This window comes from Bombina bombina, chromosome 4, assembly GCF_027579735.1.
Source record: "Bombina bombina isolate aBomBom1 chromosome 4, aBomBom1.pri, whole genome shotgun sequence".
NCBI lineage: Eukaryota > Metazoa > Chordata > Amphibia > Anura > Bombinatoridae > Bombina > Bombina bombina.
Window position 1 is genome coordinate 839,666,220 of NC_069502.1, and position 21,901 is coordinate 839,688,120.

Below are 21,901 nucleotides of genomic sequence, written 5' to 3' on the forward strand. Positions count from 1 at the left end.
TGACTTAATTTCATACATCACCAGAAGGGAATAAATTCCCCCTTCGTAAGTAGGAATCAAGCTGTCAGGTCGTAGGTCTGTCTAAATAGGCTAAACTAGTTTAGCAGTTATAATACAATTATCTCGGACCTCTGTAGTTGATAAACAGATCACCAACTCCATATATGATTTGACCAGTTCCAAAATACAGGAAAAACGACCTCCTCCCATTGGGATAGACCTGATCTATGACCATTCTCTATTCTAGGAGGAATCATTAATTAATTATAATATTTTAATCATTAGCATAAAATTAATTATATGAAATATTATTGTTCTGACAGTAGATGGCTCCCGCATATAGGGTAAAAATTCAAGAAAATTACTTATTTTATTTATGTTTACCCCAACATTCCTAGACTACAATTAAGGTTATAAATTGCTCTTATTTACAGAAATAAGCGATAAGCTAGAGCCTAAGCAAGTAAACTACCTTGAATAGTGGAAAACATATTGATATAACACTTAGTCAGCAAGACTGAGAAAAACAAAATTCAATGTCATAATAGATGAGCCACGAGTAGGCTTAAGCAAAAAAACAACATGGAGTCTGTTGTGTCATGAAAAATTCATGACAGGTAATAGTGGGTGGGGCTAAGATAACCAGCGGCCCACAGGGTATGCCCTATGGTTAGTCCGGGCCTGGTCTGAAGGCTGTTGTGTTTAGCTACTGATAGTCTGAGGTTCTGTTTAGCTACTGATAGTCTGAAGGCTATTCTGTTTAGCTACTGATAGTCTGAGGTTGTGTTTAGCTACTGATAGTCTGAAGGCTATTCTGTTTAGCTACTGATAGTCTGAGGTTGTGTTTAGCTACTGATAGTCTGAGGTTGTGTTTAGCTACTGATAGTCTGATGTTGTGTTTAGCTACTGATAGTCTGAAGGCTATTCTGTTTAGCTACTGATATTCTGAGGTAGTATTTAGCTACTGATAGTCTGAGGTTGTTTTTAGCTACTGATAGTCTGAAGGTTGTTGTGTTTAGCTGCTAATATTCTGAAGGCTGTTATGCTTAGCTACTGATAGTCTTAGTTGTATTTAGCTACTTATAGTCTGGAGGCTGTTGTATTTAGCTACTGATAGTCTGAGGCTGTTGTGTTTAGCTGCTGATAGTCTGAAGGCTGTTGTCTTTAGCCTGTCAAGCAGGTAGGTGTTTTCTAAGGTAATTTGTTGCCTTTCAGTTGACAGTCAGTTAGATTTCTGTCTATGTCTTCTATTCCAATAGCTTTGAACTTTTGTCTGTGGTGGAGAGTTTATTTTTTTAGTTTCTTGTTACACTGATTGTGTTATTTAATAATCTTGCAGCTTTGGTTTCTGCTCCTCTTTAATCTAGTATCTTACCAATTTTGCTTTGTACTCTTGGTATTCATAGTTGAAAGCTAAACCTAGGTAGGCTCATATGCTAATTTCTTAGACCTTGAAGGCTGCCTCTAATCTGAATGCATTTTGACATTTTTTAACTAGAGGGCGTTAGTTCATGTGTGTCATATAGATAACATTGAACTCATGCACGTGAAGATACCTAGGATTCAGCACTGATTGGCTAAAATGCAAGTCTGTCAAACGATCTGAGATAAGGAGGCAGTCTGCAGAAGCTTAGATACAAGGAAATTACAGAGGTAAAAAGTATATTTCTGGAGCCCACACAAAGGTAACTCAGTAGTAAGCAATAGTAATAATATACTGTACATGGTGTTTTATACAGTTGAAACTCGAAAAATGTGAATATCGTGCAAAAGTTAATTTATTTCACTAATGCAACTTAAAAGGTAAAACTAATATATGAGATAGACTCATTACATGCAAAGCAAGATAGTTCAAGCCGTGATTTGTCATAATTGTGATGATTATGGCTTACAGCTCATGAAAACCCCAAATCCACAATCTCAGAAAATTAGAATATTGTGAAAAGGTGCAATATTCTAGGCTCAAAGTGTCCCACTCGAATCAGCTAATTAAGCCATAACACCTGCAAAGGGTTCTTGAGCCTTTAAATGGTCTCTCAGTCTGGTTCAGTAGGAATCACAATCATGGGAAGGACTGCTGACCTGACAGTTGTGCAGAAAACCATCACTGACACCCTCCATAAGGAGGGAAAGCCTCAAAAGGTAATTGCAAAAGAAGTTGGATGTTCCCAAACAATCCTTGTTTTATTGATTGCATGTAATATTCTAATTTTCTGAGATTGTGGATTTGGGGTTTTCATGAGCTGTAAGCCATAGTCATCACAATTATGACAAATCATGGCTTGAACTATCTTGCTTTGCATGTAATGAGTCTATCTCATATATTAGTTTCACCTTTTAAGTTGCATTAGTGAAATAAATGAACTTTTGCACGATATTCTAATTTTTCAAGTTTCACCTGTATAATGATTTTGAGGATAGACAGAGAAGATAGAACTGCAACCTGCACTGGCTCCCCAGCATTAGGATTGTACACATTCTGCACACATCTATTTATAGACTGGTTGCTATGGGCCCCCAACCCTTGGGCCCTGGTGCCACTGCACCTTCTGTACCAATGTTAGTTCCACTTTTGCTGTGAACTCTTGCACATGCTCAGTAGGAACTGATGCTTCAAAAGTGTATTTGGAGAGATAAAAAGGTAATAAATTGTGTGTACTTAGGACCCAGAGTTTTGCATAGTTTCTACCCTAGAATAGCGTATACCCCCAAGGGAAGCTACTAATTGTTTATTGCCCTGTGTGTGCATTTGGGGTCCATCGGGTGGTGTATTCGGAAGAGCAGAGTGAGCCTATTCTCCATCCCACTAACAGGGAGACTGCAACAACCTAGGTTAGGTTTTCTACTAGGTAGAATGAGTTTAATTAAAGGAACATAAACCCCTGTTCCTGAGCCTTCCTAGGTATGCTCTCCAACAAAGGATATCAAGAAAAACAAGCAAATTAAATAAAATACGTAAATTTGAAAGTTGTTTAAAATTGTGTATTCTATCTAAACCTAAAGAAAATGTTTGGATTTCATGTCCCTTTATCATTATTAGGCTCACCAGATACTTCTTTGCCTCCTTTATAAGACTGGAAAAAAACTTAGTTATGGAGAGACAAGGAGGTGGCAGAAGCTGTACGTCTGCAGCTGGGAAATGGTAACATTGTTAAAAGCACAGTTGTTATTTGCTAGTGAACAGACAAGCTGCACCACAAAAACCAGGGTTTCCATTTTCTAATCTCATCTAATGAAGATAACTATGGACAGATAGTGTAATGCAATCAGTGTGCAGTGTTAAAGTAACTATTTTTAACATAGTTCAAAGTCTATATTTAAAACAGATATTGTTTGCACACTGAGATAAGGGGCTTATTGCAGGGGTTTGCGCTCATTGGGCTGACCGCTGGAATTACAAGTTGAATGTAAAATCGCTTGAGCCCAATCGTAATTTATGCTAGAATGATTACCGCGACTTCAGAGCTCTGGTTAACTGTTTTGCAAAACATAAAAGTTGCACAAAACACATCAAAAATATATTACAACATATAACACCATCTAATAAAAAATATTTTAAAAAAATATTGCACAAAAAAGTTACAAGGGCTCAAAGATATGGAGGTCTTGGGTATTACAAAAAAAACAGGCAAAGGGCTTTAACATAGAAATACATACATATACATGTCTACAGATATATGTATGTGTATATATATATATATATATATATATATATATATATATATATATATATATGTGTGTATATATGTATTTACATATATATACACATAAATACATATGTACACATATATTGTCCTCTACTTAAAGGGCCAGTAAACCTATAAAATAATGTTATATAATTCTGCACATAGTGCAGAATTATATAACATTATATTAGCGCTAGCTTTATGCAATCTAATATTGCCTGTGAATTTTTATTAAAAAAGACTGTTTTTCAGACCCGCTCTCTGTGCTCTTCTGAGCGGGTCTGTTTTATCACAGAGCGCATCTGGCCAGCTGTCTAGGCACAGCCCGGCCCAACCGCGCCATTACACTCAGTGCAGCTCGCTCCTGCTCTGTCTGACAGCGGGAGCAAGCTGCACTGAGTGTAATGGCGCGGTCGTGCCAGGCTGTGACTAGACTGCAACTGCGTTCTGTGATAAAAACAGACCCGCTCAGAAGAGCACAGAGAGCGGGTCTGAAAAACAGTCTTTTTTAATAAAAATTCACAGGCAATATTAGATTGCATAAAGCTAGTGCTAATATAATGTTATATAATTCTGCACTAGGTGCAGAATTATATAACATTATTTTATAGGTTTACTGGCCCTTTAAGTAGAGGACAAAATGTAAAACATATTTATGAAATATTCATATTTAATAGTGTTATACTTTGCAAAAAAACAAAGTTTACTTTCAACTCGTAATATGAGCGCAACCCAACAAGTGCAAAAAGCTTACTTCTAGCGCAATTAATGCTCAAGCGGGAGCGTTAATCTGGCCCTGTATCTGTCCCTAATTATCTTCAGCAGAATAGAAAAGAAAGGCATAGGTTTCCACATGGCTATTACTTTCCAAAAACTCAAGGGAATTAGAAAAATGAACAATTTCTGAGTTATATTACAGGGAAGGGGCAAAATAAATAATGAAAGTATATTGCAAAGTAGTTTTAATACATATAATTAAATATCTTATATTACAATCTGAAACTGTTTAATGTACCTTTCACACCCTGTGCTGAGCTGTTTCAGAGCTTTTAGATGCTGCTCACATTTAAGCAGTGCTCAAAGTAATTTTTTTCAGTGAGAAACGCATCCAAACTATACATTGTTTTTTTCAGCAGACCTGGCAGATTCAAACTGTACCATTATTTTATTTAAATATTATGACGTGAGAAATCTACAACAAAAGGATTTTATTACAATATTAATAAACACAGTTGTAAACAATACAATGTGAGTTTTATTCCTCAATTCTATAGTCAAAACGTTTGTGGATCTATAACTGTATTATAGGTAACCATTGTAAAACAAGAAGAAATGGGGAATAAATTCGGAATTTGCGAATAAAAATTAGAATTGGAAAATCAAAAGAATTTTTTTTATTTTTTTTTTGTTATATTTCAACACAATGCATTTTATTTAGCTGATGTTAACGTATACATTTGGTCACTTTAAATTCCACCTACGGAAACACTGTCACCTCAGTGATCAGCTTACTATAATGTCCTCAAACAGTACCTACATTTCAAAGATGGATTTATCAACATATAAATAAGGGCTTTTGGATATTTTTTTTAATCTATTTTTGATCTGCATATAAGGGCCCCCTTATATGAACCTCTACTGAAATAAACACACAATTTTCGTGTGCCATGTAATCACATGGCTATGGAAACCTAATCCCCAGGGCCATCTTATAACTCCTTGAGGTACAGAAGGGCCTCAAACTGCCCCAATAGTGGGTACCACAGAGGATGACATATAGTCATAATAAGTATTATAGGCATTGTGCAGATGACAACTATGTGTCATCCTCTTCAGCGCTGATTTTACATATTTCCTTTAATATGAGATTTCAGATGAGCAATAAGATGTGATTTCCGAGTATAACATTTCCCACAGTCAGAACATGAAAATTCTTTCTCTCCTGTATGAACTTTCTGATGCCTAATAAGATGTCCTTTCCGAGTAAAACATTTCCCACAGTCAGAACATGAAAATTCTTTCTCTCCTGTATGAATTATCTGATGTCTCATAAGATGTGAGTTCAGAGTAAAACATTTCCCACAGTGAGAACATGAAAATGCTTTCTCCCCTGTATGAACTTTAAGATGTCTATTAAGATGTGATTTCTGAGTAAAACATTTCCCACAATCAGAACATGAAAATGCTTTCTCTCCTGTATGAACTTTCTGATGCTTAATACGATCTGATTTCTGAGTAAAAAATTTCCCACAGTCAGAACATGAAAATGCTTTCTCCCCTGTATGAATTTTCTGATGCCTAATAAGATTTGATTTTTCAGTAAAACATTTCTCACAATCAGAACATGAAAATGCTTTCTCCCCTGTATGAATAATCAGATGCTTAATGAGATATGATTTTAGAGTAAAACATTTGCCACATTCAGAACATGAAAATACTTTCTCTCCTGTATGAATTTTCTGATGTTTTATGAGATTTGATTCCACAGTAAAACATTTTCCACAGTCAGAACATGAAAATGCTTTCTCTGTTGTATGAATTTTCTGATGCGTTATAAAACGTGATTTCAGAGTAAAACATTTCCCACAGTGAGAACATGAAAATACTTTCTTTTCTCTATGAATTTTCACATGATTACTAACAGTTGATTTCAAGGTAAAACATTTTCCAGATTCAGAACATAAGTATCCCATGTGGCTTCTCTGATTTTGAAGAAGATTAAAAGAAGTATCCGCACTCTGGTCATGAATAGGATTACTACAGTTTGTAAATATACCTGTTGATAAGAAATACAATGAGTAATGTTAATATTTGTAAATTACTGAAATATATTGAAATTAATGCAGTTATAATTTGTACCTATTATTTTTTTTAATGTATTTAGACCTTTTAAAAAAAATTCAAAGAAAATTTTAGTAATTTATTTATTTGAGTTTTAAAACTACTCTTTATAACTAATACTTGTGTGCACAAAGTAATCAGTTTTAATTTTGTAGACTGTTACATTTATACCACATGTATTTTATTTGTAATGAAGATTTCCTTCACATCAGATTATTATTTCATATAAAAAAGTAATGTATAATGTTTTTTTAAAAAAAATCTATGTAGAGAACATTGGCAAATCGATATTTCTGGAATTAAGTTTTTAATGTAATTAAAATAATATTTAGTTACACAACTGTGTTTGAGAACTATTGTTTGTGTGCACAAATGGTGCTTTTGGTAATGGCCCTCATGTCTCTTATATTGACTTTGTAAAGTTTGTTTCCTCTGCGCTACATGCTGTACTGTTGGAGCTTCAGGCACCATATGCATTCTTAGTGCAGTTAAAAGTAAATTTCCTCAGCTAAAGATTAATAATTCTTAAAGTAGCTTAAAACTTTGGCCTAACTTAATTTCAAACCTTCAAAGTAATTAATATTAAATAATAATAGAATTGACATAGACAGACAGTTTACTTGATTGCAGAATTCAGTACCAAACAGGCAGGCCAATCTTTCTGGGTATCAAAAGGGTTAAGCAGTAGAATGGTCAGTAGGCAATATAGGGTTTAGTACCAAACAGGCAGTTCAATCTTTCTGGGTATCAAAAGTGTAAAGCAGTAGAATGGTCAGTAGGCAATGCAGGGTTCAGTAACAAGCAGGCAGTCCAATCTTTCAGAGTAGCAAAAGGGTTAAGCAGAAGACTGGTCAATAGGCAATGCAGGGTTTAGTAATAAGCAAGCAGCCCAATCATCACAATAACAAATAGCACCCAGGAGTACACAAAGGCAAACCTATACTAGGACACTGTAAGATGGAAGGAGGTTACCTTAGATAGGCGCAGTCTTGCACCAAGGAGGGTGCACAGTGAGGACCATAGTGGTAATGGCGATACACGGCTATGATGTTCCCACCACGTGCTGCATAATAACCTTAGGCAGCCGTGGCAACGGCCAGGAAAAGCGGCAGCATGTCACAGGTGGCAATGGCAACCGCCGGGAACCTAGGCTGGCTTGGAGGGGTGATAGGCCTGTAAGCTGGAGACAAGGGAAGTAGCATGCACATCACGGGCAGAAACCCAGGAAGGATTAGCCACTGAGTAACCCTTCCAGTATACCAGGTATTGCAGTTGCCTGTGTCTGAGTCTGGCGTCCAGAATCTTAGAAATTTCATATTAAGGTTCACCTTGATATAACAGTGGAGGAGGTCTGACTCAAGTATATCTATTCACAACATAAGGTTTGAACAATGACACATAAAACACGAGATTGATGTGGAGTACTGGGTAGTGTGACTTTATAGGCAACAGGCAAAAGTCTCTTAAGAACATTGTAGGGTCTCATGAATCGTGGTCCTAACTTATGACATGGATGCCATAAGTAAATATGTCGGGTGGAGACCCTAACATGATCACCCACAGTAAAGCCACAAATAGCAGTTTGACGATGATTAGCAAAGGCCTTGTACCTGGAGACAGCCATGCATAACTGAGAGCGTATTTGATGAGAATGAGCAGTAAAGTTGGAAAATCAACATTCAGCAGCGGGGACGCCCACAGAAGGAGCAGAAGGAGGAAAGACACAAGGTTGGTAACTGGGAGCTGCTTGAAAAGGAGAACATTGAAGAGAGGAATGCCAGTGGCTGTTCTTAGCAAGTTCTGCTAAGGGTAGCAATTCAGTTCAGTTGGAATGCTGTAAATTTACATAAGCACAGAGATAAGGCTCTATGTCTTGGTTCGTTCTTTCCGTCTGCCCATTTGTTTGAGGGCGATATCCAGAGGACAAGGATACAGTAGTACCAAGTAGTTTGCATAGACCTCTCCAGAAGGTATAAACAAATTGAGGACCTTTGAGACAATATTCAAGGGAATGCCTTGAAGTTGAATCACGTGGAACAGATCTGCCAATTCTTGGGCAAAGGTACAAAATGGGAAAGCTTAGAAAATCGATCCACTACAACCCAAATGATTATTATTGTTGAAAGGAGGTAGATCCACAACAAAATCCATGGCAATGTGTGTCCAAGGCTGCTTTGGTATGGACAGGGGTTGAAGCAGACCATGAGGTAAGGATCAAGGAATCTTGTTGATGGCACATGTCTGACAGGCTTTGACATACTCTTGGGTATCGGACTAAATGGTAGGCCACCAGACATATTCAGAGAAGTTTAAAGTTTTGCAACGAACCGGACAATTTGCTGTTATGAGCCCAGGATAGCACAGGAGTACGAAGTCTCATGGGCACAAAGAGGATATCAGAAGCAGTAGGAGCCTGGGGAGGTTTTCTATTTTGTGCCTGCTGTAGTCTTTTGAGAAGAGACGTGTTGAGTTAACTAATCACACAGGAGGGAGGAATGATATGCTCAACATCTGTGTCTCCTGTTTGTTATATTTTAACCTGTTACTTGCTGTTCATGGATTGGAATAAAAGAAGTTTGTTTATATCTCTCTGTTTGAGAAGTTCCTGTAACATCTAATTGGTGGAGAAGTCGGACAGGCACAAGAAAGGAAACAAGAAGACTTAGCAGTACCAAGCTTCAGTGGGAAGTAATATTGGCAGGCAGCATTAACAAACTTGCAGGACTCACAGACGATTAGGGTTATCTTTAGGTGGGTAGGTTTCCTTCTGTGTATTAAGTACAGCTACCTTGTGTTCAAGAAAAAGTCTGTCGAAGTTCAGACATAAAAGGGGTGACAAGTTAAGGATCACATTTGTAATTAAGGAACTTGGGAACCCAGGCAGAAAGTGGAAAAGAAAATTTATGCTTACCTGATAAATTTGTTTCTTTTTAGACACAATGAGTCCACGGATTTCATCCTTACTTGTGGGATTACGCCTCCGGGCCGGCAGGAGGAGGCAAAGAGCACCACAGCAGAGCTGTTATATAGCTCCTCCCTTCCTTCCCACCCCAGTCATTCGACCGAAGTTAAGAAGAGAAAGGAAAAGCCAAGGTGCAGAGGTGTCTGAAGTTTACAAAAAATTAACCTGTCTCATAGAACAGGGCGGGCCGTGGACTCATCGTGTCTAAAACAAAACAAATTTATCAGGTAAGCATAAATTTTCTTTTCTTTTTAAAGACACAATGAGTCCACAGATTTCATCCTTACTTGTGGGATACAATACCAAAGCTAGAGTACACGGATGAAAAGGGAGGGACAAGACAGGAACCCTAAAACGGAAGGCACCACTGCTTGAAGAACCCTGCTCCCAAAAAAAGCCTCAGCAGAGGCAATAGTATCAAATTTGTAAAATTTAGATAAAGTATAAAGAGAGGACCAAGTTGCAGCTTTGCAAATCTGTTCTACAGAAGCTTCAATTTTGAATGCCCATGAGGAAGCAACCGCCCTAGTGGAATGAGCCGTAATTCCTTCAGGAGGCTGCTGTCCAGCAGTTTCATACGTAAAAACGGATGATACTCTTCAGCCAAAGGGAAAGAGAGGTAGCCATAGCTTTCTGACCTTTACGTTTCCCAGAAAAAACGATAAACAAAGAAGACGACTGACGAAAGTCTTTAGTTGCTTGCAAATAAAACTTCAAAGCACGGACCACGTCCAAATTGTGCAACAGACGTTCTTTTTGAGAAGAAGGATTAGGACACAACGAAGGAACAACAATCTCCTGATTAATGTTCTTGTCTGAAACGACCTTAGGAAGGAAACCAAGTTTGGTACGTAACACCACCTTATCCGAATGAAAAATATGGTAAGGCGAATTATACTGTAATGCCGAAAGCTCAGACACTCTTCGAGCAGAAGAGATGGCAACAAAAAATAAAACTTTCCAAGATAACAACTTAATATCTACGGAATGCATAGGTTCAAACGGAACCCCTTGAAGAACCCTAAGAAATAAATTCAAACTCCATGGAGGAGCAATTGGTTTAAACACAGGCCTGATTCTAATCAAAGCCTAACAAAAAGACTGAATATCTGGAACATCTTCCAGACACTTGTGTAAAAAAATAGATAAAGCAGAGATCTGTCCCTTTAGGGAACTCGCTGATAAACCCTTCTCCAATCCTTCTTGGAGAAAAGACAAAATCCTAGGAATCCTAACTCTACTCCATGAGTAGCCCTTGGATTCACACCAATAAAGATATTTACGCCATATCTTATGGTAAATCTTTCTAGTTACAGGTTTACGTACCTGAATTAAGGTATCTATGACCGAATGAGAGAAACCTCGCTTGAATAGGATTAAACGTTCAATCTCCAAGCAGTCAGCTTCAGAGAAGCTAGATTCGGTTGAAGGAAGGGTCCCTGAATGAGGTCCTTCCTTAATGGAAGTGTCCAAGGTGGCAGGGATGACATGTCCACCAGATCGGCATACCAAATCCTGCGAGGCCAGGCAGGAGCGATGAGGATCACTGATGCCTTCTCCTGCTTGATTTGAGCAATAACCCGGGGAAGCAGTGCAAACGGAGAGAATAGATATGCTAGGCTGAAGGACCAAGGAACTGCCAAGGCATCTATCAGCTTGGCCTGGGGATCTCTGGATCTGGATCCGTATCTCGGGAGCTTGGCATTCTGATGAGATGCTATGAGATGCAACTCCGGCTGACCCCATCTGAGAATCAGTTTGGAAAATATTTCTGGAAGGAGTTCCCACTCTCCCGGATGAAAAGTCTGTCTGCTCAGAAAATCTGAGTTTTCCACCCCTGGGATGTGGATTGCTGACAGATGTCAGGAATGGGCCTCCACCCACTGGATTGTCTTGATTACTTTGGTCATCGCTAAGGAACTCCTCATTCCTCCCTGATGACTGATGTAAGCCACTGTCGTTATTTTGTCTGATTGGAATCTGATGAATTGAGCTGAAGCCGAGGCCAGGCCCGAACAGCATTGAAGATCACCCTTAGTTCTAAGATGTTGATGGGAAGAAGAGACTCTGCCTGAGTCCAAACTCCCTGAGCCTTTAAAGAGCCCCATACAGCTCCCCATCCTAAAAGGCTGGCATCCGTTGTCACAATCACCCATGACGGTCTGTGAAAGCACGTCCCCTGGGATAGATGATCCAGAGACAACCACCACTGAAGAGAGACCCTCATCTCTTGATCTAGGGTTATTCGAGGAGACAAGTCCGTATAATCATCCATTCAACTTCCGGAGCATGCTTAACTGCAAAGGCCTGAGGTGAAACCGAGCAAACGGTATGATGTCCATTGCAGCCACCATCAATCCGATTACCTCCATGCACTGAGCCACTGACAGCTGAGGAGTGGACTTAAGGGCTTGACAAGTATTCAGAATCTTTGACTTTCTGACCTCTGTCAGAAAAATTTTCATAGATATAGAGTTGATTAGAGTTCCCAAGAAAGGAACCCTTGTCTTCGGAATTAACAAACTCTTTTCCAGATTTACCTTCCACCCATGAGCTCTCAGGAAGGATAGCACAATGTCGGTATGGGGCTTTGTTTGCTGACAAGATGACGCCTGGATTAGAATATTGTCCAGATAAGGTGCCACCGCAAAGCCGTAGTCAGACCGAAAGGAAGAGCCACAAACTGAAAATGTTTGTCCAGAAAGGCAAACCTCAGGAACTTGTTCCCTTGATCCCTGTGGATAGGAACATGAAGATATGCATCCTTTGGATCCACTTTCGTCATAAATTGACCCTCCTGGATCAATGGAAGAATGGCACGAATAGTTTCCATCTTGAAAGATGGAACTCTGAGAAACTTGTTCAGATTCTTGAGGTCTAGGATAAGTCTGAAAGTTCCCTACTTCTTGGGAACTACAAATAGATTTGAATAAAAACCCTGTCCCTGTTCCTGTATCGGAACGGGACAAATTACTCCCATGGACGAGAGGTCTCTTACACAATGTAAGAACACCTCTCTTTATATCTGGTCTTCAGATAATCTTGAACGAAGAAATCGTCCTCGGGGGGAAGAATTTCTGAACTCCAGTTTGTATCCCTGAGACACTATTTCTATAGCCCAGGGATCCTGAAAATCTTGCACCCAAGCCTGAATGAAAAAGGAAAGTCTGCCCCCTACCAGATCCGGTTCAGGATCGGGGGCAAACCCTTCATGCTGACTAGGAGGCAGCAGCAGGTTTCTTTGACTGTTTACCCTTGTTCCACGATTGGTTGAGTCTCCAGGTAGACTTGGATTGCGAATAGTTTCCTTCCTGTTTAGAGGAAGAGGAGTTTCCCTTGAAATTTCGAAAGGAACGAAAATTACTTTGTCGACCTTTCTGCTTGGTTCTTTTATCCTAAGGGAGGAAATGACCCTTGCCTCCCGTGACGTCGGAAATAATTTCCTTCAAGAAAGGTCCAAACAGGGTCTTTCCCTTGTAAAGAATAGCCAGAAGTTTAGACTTGGATGACACGTCTGCAGACAAAGGCTTCAACCATAAGGCTCTGCGGGCTAGGATGGAAAAACCTGAACTCTTAGCAGCCAATTTAGTAATCTGCAGAGAATCATCAGTAATAAACAAATTAACTAATTTAAGAGCTTTAATCCAATCCTGTATCTCTTCCAAAGAAGTCTCAGTCTTAAGAGACTCAGCAAGAGCATCAAACCAATAAGCTGCTGCACTAGTGACTGTAACAATGCAAGCAGCCGGTTGCAATAGCAAACCCTGGTGAACATAGATCTTTTGAAGTAGACCCTCCAACTTCTTATCCATAGGATCTTTAAAAGCACAACTATCCTCAATAGGAATAGTAGTCCATTTAGCCAAGGTGGAAATAGCTCCCTCCACCTTAGGAACAGTCTGCCAAGATTCCCCAACAGCGTCAGCTATAGGGAACATCTTCTTGAAAATGGGAGGAGAGAAGGGAATACCTGGTCTCTCCCATTCCTTAGAAATAATCTCTGAAGTTCTCTTGGGAACTGGAAAAACATCAGAGTAAGAAGGAACTTCTAAGTATCTGTCCAACTTACTCAACTTCTCCGGAGCGACCACTATCGAATCACAGTCGTCCAAAGTCACTAAAACCTCCCTGAGTAACAGGCGGAGGTGTTCTAGTTTAAACCTGAAAGAAACCACTTCTGAATCAGTCAGAGGTAAGGAACTTCCTGAGTCAGAAATTTCATCTTCCGATAGAACCTCCATACCTTCCAACTCAGAACCCTGGGAGGGTACGTCCGAGATTGCCATCATAGCATCAGAAACTTCATTGACCACGTAGTTGTCCTTCCTTTTACGCTTGCCTTGAAATATGGGAAAGGTAGATAACGCATCAGAAAGTGTAGAAGACATAACTGCAGCTATGTCCTTTAATGTGACTGCAGCAGAAACTTGAGAAGAAGTACATGGCACTGCTTGAGCAGGTGTTAAGGGCTGTGACGCTTGGGGAGAAAGCTGCGGCATACTCTGCATCTCATCGTTAGACTCCTGAGAAGCATCCGCTTTGGACAATTTGTTATCAAAGAATTTTTTTTTGTTTAAAGCCCTCTCAATGCATGAGGGACAAAAAGGAACAGGAGGTTCCACATTGGCATTCAAACACATGGCACATGTAACATTCTGGACATCTTCCAAGTCCATGATATTTAAGAAGAAAAGAAAAACATTTTTTTTATTGGCCCTTTAAATTGTATTGCCACCTTAAATTTTTAACCAACCACTCTCTTATCAGTATGTGATGAAAAAAAACCCAAGAGTGAGCAAGCACTAATTTAAAAACTTTCCTCTTGATACATCCTGAAAAATACCAGGATACTGTGCCTTTAAAAGTAAAAATAAAAAATCCAACAATTTTACTGCGCTGGATAATCTTTTAAACAATTTCTTTACTATGCCTTTATCCAGAAAAAAAGAAATGACACCTCCTCGCCTCAACAGCTTTGCTGAGGCGCCTACCTGCCACCCGGTTTTCCGACCACTCTCCCAACAAACTTCTGATCAGGTCTCAGAACGCTAAAAACCGCTTGCTTTTACAACCATGCCCTCACTTTAAAGAGCCCGTGTCCCCCATTAACATAGCCCCAAGCTTAGGCCTGTAAAAATGCTCTAGTATGAGAGCCATAAAAGCTGTCTTGTAGGGGAAGCCCTTCACCTAGAGAGCCCATGTTCCCAATGACATATGAATAATTAAGTGCAGAGTCCTCTCTGAGATAATATATGGCCTAGACTAATAAAGACTGCACTTACCTCGATGCTGTCCGACAGCAGGACAGCTCAAGCAGGATTAAGAGGTCATTTCCCTCCTATAGCCCTGTGGACACAGATAGGGCCTGAGTTAGTATCTGCTTAGGCCATCGCCAGAAGGGCAGCAACACAGTATGGGAGGCGCAGTGAGAATTATGTACCACCAGTTCCCATTGCTTTAAAGCCCCCAATAGCTCTACTCTAGAGACTGATAAGGACTATGGCTACACCCTAGAACAAAATAGCACTCACTGGTACTATTTTAAAAATAATAAACTCTTGATTGAAGAATCTAATCTAACACCTCACTTTACCTCTTCCTATCACTAACGCAGGCAAAGAGAATGACTGGGGTGGGAGGGAAGGGAGGAGCTATATAACAGCTCTGCTGTGGTGCTCTTTGCCTCCTCCTGCTGACCAGGAGGCGTAATCCCACAAGTAAGGATGAAATCCGTGGATTCATTGTGTCTTTAAAAAGAAAGGAAAATGTATCAACGACCGGTCGAAAATATTTTGATTTAAAGGAGAAAGGTTTTGCTCATGGAACTGGAATCTGCGCTGTGGAAGGAAAGGAAGTCTCCGCAGCACACTCAGTGTCTGAGCTGTATCTGGGAGTGTGCTCGCTCCTGGGGACATACATCAGAGGTTTACTTGGTACGTGAGTGTTGTAACAGGTTATTGTATGTAAAATATTGATTCTGTACACTATTAGTTGCTTAAATATTGCTGTAAAATAATAAAATGGTTAAAGGGAATAGAATACTGTTATTTACATCAGCCTCTAGATGTTATGGGGTGCACTTTCCAAGAGGTTTGGAAAGAGTTGCTTTCGTGGTTTTTACAGCAATGTAATAAGATTGATAAAAGAAAATTGTGGATAGTTAAGAGTAAATTGAAATGTGCAGCTCTTGCAAAAATGGTTACTGTATTTATGAAATAAATTTATGTGCTGGGTAGGAATGAAAGATGTTTAAATCAATATGCTACATGCATAACATCTGCAGAATAGTGTAAAAAGCTCTTTGAAAAGTGTCAGCAAATATTGCAACACATTTCTGTGATCCAAAAAGCTCCTACAAATTCTGTACCTAGTAAGATAAAAGCAACTTTACATTTAAAAGACTTTCCTGGTGCTCAGGAAATGCGAGATACATTGATAAAAATAACATTTTGCAGACAGAACTGAATCAGATTGAGGATAACACGGTAAAAAACCCCATAAATTATGACTTACCAGATCATTTCCTTTCCTTCGATACAGGTAGAATCCACAGCTGCATTCATTACTTGTGGGAAATACAAAACGTGGCCACCAGGAGGAGGCATAGACACCCCAGCCATTGGCTTAAATACCTCCCCTACTTCCCTCATCCCCTAGTCATTCTGCCAAGGAAACAGTAGGAGAAATATCAGGGTGAAAAAGGTGCCAGAAGAAAACAAAATAAAATTAGGGCCGCCCATCAGAGAACACGGGCGGGAGCTGTGCACTCTCCCTGTATCGAAGGAAAGGAAATTATCTGGTAAGTCATAATTTATGTTTTCCTTCTTAATACAGGGAGAGTCCACAGCTGCATTCATTACTTGTGGGAAACAATACAGAGGACACTGAATGCTAAGGGGAGGGTAAAAAAGAGAGGTGGCCCCTGAGGGCACCACAGCCTGCAAAACCTTTCTCCCGAATGCTGCTTCAGCAGAAGCAAAAACATCAAACTTGTAAAATTTGGAAAAAGTATGTAAGGAGGACCAGGTAGCACGTCTTACAAACCTGATCCATAGAGGCCTCATTTTTTGAAGGCCCAAGAGGAAACCACTGCTCTCGTAGAATAAGCAGTAATCCTCTGAGGAGGTTTAAGACCCACTGACTCATATGCTAAGCGGATAATACTCCTCAACCAAAAATATAAGGAAGTCGAAGAGGCCCTCTGACCCCTACGCTTCCCAGAATAGATAATAAACAGAGAAGAAGTTTGTCTAAATTACTTTGCAGCCTGAATATAGAACTTCAAGTCACGAACCACATCCAGATTATTCAGTAAACGTTCTTTCGATGAAGAAGGATTAGGACATAAAGAAGGAACCACAATTTCTTGATTGATGTTGCGATTTGACACAACCTTAGGAAGAAATCCTAACTTAGTTCGTAGAACAGCCTTATCAGCATGGAACACCAGATAAGGAGGGTCACATTGCAAGGCAGCAATCTCAGAGACTCTGCACCTAGTAACAATAGCTAGAAGAAAAGGAACCTTCCAAGACAAAAAACTTTAATGTCAACCCTGTGCATAGGCTCAAACAGAGCCTGTTGCAAAACTTAAGAATAAGATTTAAACTCCAAGGAGGAGCATTCGATCTAAACACCCTCCTGATCCTAGTTAGAACCTAAACAAAAGACTGTACATCCAGAAGCTCAGCGAACCTCTTGTGCAGAAAGAAAGGGCCGAAATCTGTCTCTTCAAGGAACTAGTTGAGAGGCCCTTCTCCAGTCCAACCTGGAGAAAGAAGGAATCCTGGCAACCTTTACCCTGTGCCAGAACAAACCACGCTCGTTACACCAGAATAAGTAGGTCTTCCACACCTTATGAAAGATGCGACGAGTAACCGGCTTACGAGCTTGAATGAGAGTATCGATAACACTCTCAGAAAACCCTCTCTTGGCTAAGACTAAGCATTCAATCTTCACTCAGTCAGCCTCAGAGAATCTAGATTTTGATGAATAAAGGGGCCTTGTTCCAGCAGATCCCTGCGACAAGGTAACCTCCAAGGAAAAATTAAGACATCCCCACTAGATCCATATCCTTTGCGGCCACGATGGAGCAATCAGTATCACTGACACCTGCTCCCGAAAGATTCGAGCCACCAGTCAAGGAAGGAGTGGCAATGGCAGGAAAAGAGAAATTAGATTGAACCTCCAAGGCACTGCTAATACATCTATTAGCTCTGCCTGAGGACCCCTGAACTTCGACCCATATCTGGCTAGCTAGGTATTGAGATGGGACGCCATGAGACCTATCTCCGGCGTTCCCACCTGTCAGATTTTGGATCGCTGACAGCGAACAATTGTGGGTCTCCGCCCACCCCAGAATCCGAGATACTTCCCTCAATGCAAGGAAGCTTCTCGTTCCCCCCCAGATGGATGATAGAAGCCATCAGGGATATATGATCTGATTGGAATCAGATAAATTGGGACCAACCCAGTAGGGGCCAAACCTTCAGAGCATTGCATATCGCCCGAAGGTCTAGAATGCTGAACGGGAGGGAGCTCTCCTCCTGCGTCCACAGGCCCTGCACCACTATGCGCCCCAAACAGCTTCCCATCCTGACAAACTTGCGTCCGTAGTGATGTCCATGCTGGACATCATGAGACCAATCACCTCCATAAACTGAGCCACAGATGGCCTTAAGGAGGTCTGGAGGGCAAGACATGTTGAAGCTAGTTTACAACTTCTCTGGTCTGTAAGAAATATTCTCATGTCTATGGAATCTAATATCATGCTCAGGAATTCCACCCTGGTGCTTGTATCTTGCCCAGAGGAAAGTTTCCGAATGGTATTCCGCCAGACGAAACTATGGTGCTTGTACCAGAATGTCGTCCAAGAAGGGAGCTACTGCTACACTCGGGTTCTGGCGACTGCTAGAAAAGCCCCTAGAACCTTCATAAAATTCTTGGAACAGTAGCTGGACCAAACGGAAGTGCAATGAACTGGAAGTGCTGGTCCAGGCACCTAAACCTGAGGAACTGGAAGTGTTCCCTGTGGATTGGAAGGTGAAGGGGTGCCTCCTTCAGATCTATAGTGGTCAAAAACTGCCCTTCCCGAATTAAGGGAAGGATGGACCTTATTATCTCCATCTTTAAGAGGGGACATTTAGAAATTTGTTTAAGCACTTTAGGTCCAGAACTGGACAGAAAGATTCCTCCTTCCTTTCTGACCACGAAAATGTTTGAATAGTATCCCAAAACTCTCTCTATGATAGGCACTGGTACAATGACTCCAAAGGAGGACAGATCCCTTACGCACTCCAGAAAGGCTTCCCTCTTTCCTAGTCTTGAGAACAGGTTGAGAGGATGAGATTTGAAACCTCTCTTGCAACCCTGAGCTATGACCTCCAGGACCCAAGGATCCTGTACTTCCCTGAACCAAACCTATGAAAGAGCGACAGCCTGCCCCTACACGATCCAAAATAGGACCGCGGGTCGCCCCTTCATGCGGACTTAGTCTTGGCAGGCTCTGGTTTAGCAAAGGCCTCTGACGCTGGGCTTTTATCAGAACTAAAGGAACAAAAATATGAACTTTGTCCCTAAGAATTGTTCTTCTTAGCTTACGGTATGAAGGCACCCTTGGCCCAAGAAACCGTGGAGGTAGTCAAACTCTTTCCCTTAAAGGAGAGGGAAAGAGACTAGACTTAGAAGTTATATCTGTCAGAGCGCCTCACGGGCCTGAACAGAAAACCTGAAGTCTTAGCCATAGGCTAATTAATCTGCGTAATAACAGCACAAATAAAAGAATTAGTAACCCAGAAGGCCGTAATTCTTATATAAAAAATGTCGAGGAGACCCTCCACCTAGAACATTTTCGCGGAGGAGACACCCCAAAAGGTAGCCACTCCAGCAACTGAGGCAACAAGCGCCGCCCGTAAAAGCAAGTATCCCATAGGTTGAAAATCCAGTTTCCATCCATATATCCGGCGGCTCTATGAATGATGAACTATGCTGACATGGGCTAGCATTACGTATGGCAAGCATAAATTAGCATCAGCCAAGTAGGGATGGGAAAAAGAGAACCCACCCCCATAGAGAGCCCGGAACTGGGATCCTTAAAAAGCAGACAACGGGAAGAGGAATCTAATCCTGTTCAACTTGTCCTTAATAATGATTGCCATCAAATTTAGGACCCAGAGGTTCGACTGGCAGCCTTTGGAACCTCTAAAGTAGTCAAACCCTCCTTTTGTTGAAAGCGTAAACGTTCTGTTCCAAATCTAAAAACTGGATTCTCCACAGGCGAAGGATTATAGGCAGCAGACTCCAACCCTGAAAGTTCATACTCTGAAGTTTCAGAGAGAACCTCATCCTCGGATAACTTATTGGATATATCTGACAAATTACATGATGCCACCTGAGCAGGAGTGCAAGATTTAACCTTTTGCTTGCGCTTAGCATTAAGAGGGAAAGCACTAATGAACGCAGACACCGTCGTATGAAACTGCGCAGTAACGTCTGGTAAAAACAGGCATTACTCTTTGAAATAGAGGGAGAACCCTCTTATGATAAGAAATATCCATAGCTAAAGTACGATATGTGGAGGACTACAGAAAAAAATGAACTTTATTTAAAATAAAGAAAGCGGCACCTATATACCCCCAATGGCTGGGGCAACCACCACCTCCTATGACCCAGACCGAAAACAGAGATAAAAATCCTCTCCGGTAGTAACACAGCCAAAAGAAAGGAAATGGAAGCCTCGACCATTCCGGTCACATGTTGCGCAATGCAGGACCGTCCCTGCTATGAGAAAAAGCGTGCCAAGCTTTTAAGCTACGCAACCCTCAAAGTGAAACCTGTATGTTCCATCTCAGCCTATGAGCCCATAAACATCATACACAAAAAGCATCAGAAAATCAAATAAAGCATATATGATTTAACCCAACTTTTCATAATCCCCCTCAGGAGATACATATAGATATTGATTCCATATAGATAAAAGGAGCCACCCTGTCTTCTAGCGTTTACAATATGTGTTAAAAATAAAACAATCTTACCGGAATCTATGCCGTGGAACAGTAACACGGTCCTTCAAGTTTGACAGATTGTATCAGCGCTTCCGACATGGACTTGAGTGAAGAAAGCAGGCATCAAAACTCGTCAACGCTGATTGCTTAAGGAGCTGTTAATATGAGTCTGGATGGTTTCGCAGAAAGACTCTCCCTGCTCTCCAGACTCTAACTTTCATCAATGCTCTCACTGAGAGGCTGACAAGACTACTTAAAAACTCCAGTCCCATCTTAAAGGGCAGATACCCTTCCTAAGGAACTACTCCGTAATCTTCTGACACTTCTCTGCCAACCTACTGTGACGAAAGACAAAGAATGACTGGGGGATGAGAGAAGTGGGGGAGGTATTTAAGCCTTTGGCTGGGGTGTCTTTGCCTCCTCCTGGTGGCCAGGTTCTTTATTTCCCACAAGTAATGAATGCAGCTGTGGACTCTCCCTGTATTAAGAAGGAAATGATCTTACTACTAGCACATTAATGGAGTTGGGTCAACTTGCTAAAACTCTAAATTCCCAAATTGTAAATACACAGGATACATTTGCCTCACATCAAAAGTTACAGGATGTTTTGGAAAATTTGGGACATTAATGAAACTAGTCCTAAAGCCCGTGTACATAGGCCATTTTTTGCAGTACAGCGGTCCCACCCCTTGCTCTCTCTCTATCCCTCCTCTCTTTTGAGCTCTTTCTCCCCTCTCTTTAGCTCTCTCTCTCCCCCTTCTCTCTGTTGCTCGCTCTCTCCACCCTCTCTTTTGCTCTCTCCCCCCCCCCTCTCTTTTGCTCTCTCTCCCCCTTCTCTTTTGCTGTCTCTCTCCCTCTCTTTTGCTCTCTCTCTCTCCCCCTCTTTTACTGTCTCTCTCCCTCTCTTTTGCTCTCTCTCTTCCCCCCCTCTCGTTTGTTCTCTCTCCTCTCGTTTGCTCTCTCTCTCTCCTCTCTTTTGCTCTCTCTCTTGTCTTTTGCTCTCTCTCTTCTCTTTTGCTCTCTCCCTCTCTTTTGCTCTCTCTCTCCCTCTCTTTTGCGCTCTCTCCCCCTTTCTTTTGCGCTCTCTCCCCCTCTCTTTTGCGCTCTCTCCCCCTCTCTTTTGCGCTCTCTCCCCTTCTCTTTTGTGCTCTCTCCCCCTCTGTTTTTTGTGCTCTCTCCCTCTCTCTTTTTTTCGCTCTCTCCCCCTCTCTTTTGCGCTCTCTCCCCCCTCTCTTTTGCGCTCTCTCCCCCCTCTCTTTTGTGCTCTCTCCCCCCTCTCTTTTGTGCTCTCTCCCCCCTCTCTTTTGCGCTCTCTCCCCCCTCTTTTATGCTCTCTACCCCCTCTCTTTCGTGCTCTCTCCCCCTCTCTTTTGTGCTCTCTCCCCCTCTCTTTTGCGCTCTCTCCCCCC

The 21,901-nt window shown here is 41.1% G+C and overlaps 1 protein-coding gene across 1 annotated transcript in view; it reads right to left on the reverse strand.

Annotated features, from left to right (window-relative positions):
* Nucleotides 1–4,879: 4,879 nt before the first annotated feature.
* LOC128657225 (zinc finger protein OZF-like) overlaps nt 4,880–21,901 on the reverse strand; it is a 66,717-nt gene continuing 49,695 nt past the window's right edge. The window contains exon 7 of the mRNA XM_053711490.1: nt 4,880–6,462. Within this exon, the coding sequence (XP_053567465.1) occupies nt 5,531–6,462 (932 nt within the window). The 3' untranslated portion in view covers nt 4,880–5,530. The remainder of the gene's footprint in view (nt 6,463–21,901) is intronic.